At 34.0% G+C, this 2,500-nt stretch overlaps 1 protein-coding gene across 9 annotated transcripts in view; it reads left to right on the top strand.

Annotated features, from left to right (window-relative positions):
• Positions 1 to 2,500, top strand: part of NLG-5 (neuroligin 5) — a 181,859-nt gene that overhangs the window by 162,809 nt on the left and 16,550 nt on the right. For all 9 annotated transcript variants that reach the window (XM_085661608.1, XM_085661611.1, XM_035873020.2 and 6 more), the window contains 2 exons: positions 594 to 746; positions 1,028 to 1,228. In XM_085661608.1, the coding sequence (XP_085517734.1) occupies positions 594 to 746; positions 1,028 to 1,228 (354 nt within the window). The remainder of the gene's footprint in view (positions 1 to 593; positions 747 to 1,027; positions 1,229 to 2,500) is intronic.

Genomic DNA, 2,500 nt, shown 5'->3' on the forward strand with positions numbered 1-2,500 from the left:
CACACACACACACACACACATACACACACATATATATATATATACACACATTATTTTCGAATGGAAAAACGGATAAACAATAAATGTATTAAAATCTCGCAATTCATTGAACGCATCAATCATCGATAATCGATAATCTCGTTCGGTTAAGGATTCCAATTCCAATAAGATTCGATGAGAAATTTCCTACTGTCACGAATAATAGAATTCCATTTCGTCCGTGAGAAATCAAAATTCCATCCCAAGTGAAAATAGCTTAACGCGCTTAAATGCTACTTATACCGGGATAGAGAAAGATAGAAAGAAAGATAAAGAGAATGGGAAGGATAGGGACAAAGAAAGAAATAGAGAGAGAGAGAGAGAGAGATAGAGAAAGAAAGAGATAGGATTTTATAGATCTTCGTCGGCTCACCGAAATGCTGAACCATCTCGGACTATTCTCGTTTGCGATGATTTATTTATCTCGAATCGACTCGTCATCGTACGATTTCTTCTTTTTTTTTTTTTATTTTTCTTTTTATTTTGTTACTTTTTATTTATTTACTTTTTTTTTTTTTGCTCTCTTATGATACCATTGAAAAAATATTTTGCAGGATCGCTCGGTTTGGAGGCACCCTATGCAGTTATGGTGTACGTGCACGGTGAAAGTTTCGAATGGGGTTCGGGCAATATATATGATGGATCTGTACTGGCCAGTGCCGGTCATGTCATAGTCATTACGCTTAACTATCGTTTAGGAATATTAGGTAATAAAAATCGAAATTATTTATCTTTGATTTTATTAGTCGAAAAAAGAAAAAAGGAAAAGAAAAAAAGATGCTCTGCTGCTACCACTGCTGCTACTGCTGATCATAATGATGATAATGTGATGATGATGACGATGATGATGATGATGATGATGATGATGATGATGATGATAATGATAAAATGAAAAGAAAAAAGAAAAAAGAAACGAAAGAAAAAGAAGAAGATATTTAAAGATGAAATTTTTGTTTATCTATATTTAACATTTTTCTTAACTTTCTAGGATTTCTTAGAACTCGTCCTTATCCAGACAGAACGGCAGGATCAGGTGGGAATTTGGCATTAAAGGACATAGCAATGGCTTTACGTTGGGTACGTGAAAACATCGGTGCCTTTGGTGGTGACCCAACAAGAATCACTTTAATGGGCCATGACACTGGTGCTGCCCTCGTCAATCTTTTACTTCTTGCTCCTTATGGTAAAGGTAAGTCGATTGATAATTGTTTATTAATTAAACGAATAAGATATAGAAATGCAATACGAAAGAAACAGAGAGAGAGAGAGAGAAAGAGAGAGAGAGAGAGAGCGAGAGAGAGAGAGAGAGAGAGAGAGAGAGAGAGAAAGAGATTGAAAAATGTTTCCACGTATTTTTAAAGACGCATTCGACATTTATGCGTCCTCTTTGAAAACTTGGCTCGACTTACGTTCGATACTTGACCTACATACATATAGACATACGTATATATATATATATATTTTTGTATGTTATATTTTATATATATATATATATATATATATATATATATATTCATAGTTACATGTTTAGAAACCTCAACACGAGTATTCATTACTCCCGTACGTCGCTTTTTTACGCTTTATCGCTTTAATTTCTTCGACTTTAATTTTCTAAGAGCACGTACTCTCTACGTACGCGAGAGGTGTACCAACGAGAAGCAATCTTTTGGGAAAAGAAAAGGAAATGCGAAAGGGGGGAAAAAAAAATGGAAAAAAAAAGGAAAAATAAATAAAGAAAAAAGAAAGAAAAAAAAGAGGAAAGAAAGTAGTAAAAGAAGAAGAAGAGGAAAAATATCCGTGTAGGAGAGGCCGTGAAAGAAGGAGCGTGAGCTATTATTCTCTGTTCTCAAAAACAAAAAAAAAGAAGAAAGAAAGAAAAAACAAATAAACAAACAAACGTACGAATATGTCAAAACAGGTCGAGTTCGTAGATTCTCGAACGAAAGAATTTTTTTTTCTTGTTTCTTTTTTTTCTTTCTTTTTTTTTTTGCTTTTCTTTCATCTATTTTTTTTTTTTTTTTTTTTTGTTTTGTTTTGTTTTCCAAACGAAAGAGAAGAAAAAAGAAACAAGAAAAGAGTACGTTGCTTTTTCACCGGTCTTACTTCCTTCCACTTCCTTTACGTCGACTTCCTTTCAGCTCAGTCGGCTTTTTCCGTAACACCGGCATTGACTTCTTGGCAGAGCCGGAAAATCTAAGAAAAGTACGAGTAAAGAAACGTGCGTTTGCGTGTCTCCACGAAATTGCTCGAGGAAATTGGTCCATTACCAAACGTATCTCGAGTTAGTTTCTGCTATCTTTGAAAAGCAAGATGCTCCACCGGTGATGTAAACTCCCTTTACTTGATACGGCATTTACCATGAAATAAGGCTTACGTAGGAATTTATTGTAGTAAATGTAAAAAACAAAAAAAAAAAAAAGAAAAAAGAAGAAAAAAAGAATTGCTCCCGAAAAATGTACCG

The sequence above is a fragment of the Vespa mandarinia genome, chromosome 15 (genome assembly GCF_050613455.1).
Source record: "Vespa mandarinia isolate Hongniang chromosome 15, ASM5061345v1, whole genome shotgun sequence".
NCBI lineage: Eukaryota > Metazoa > Arthropoda > Insecta > Hymenoptera > Vespidae > Vespa > Vespa mandarinia.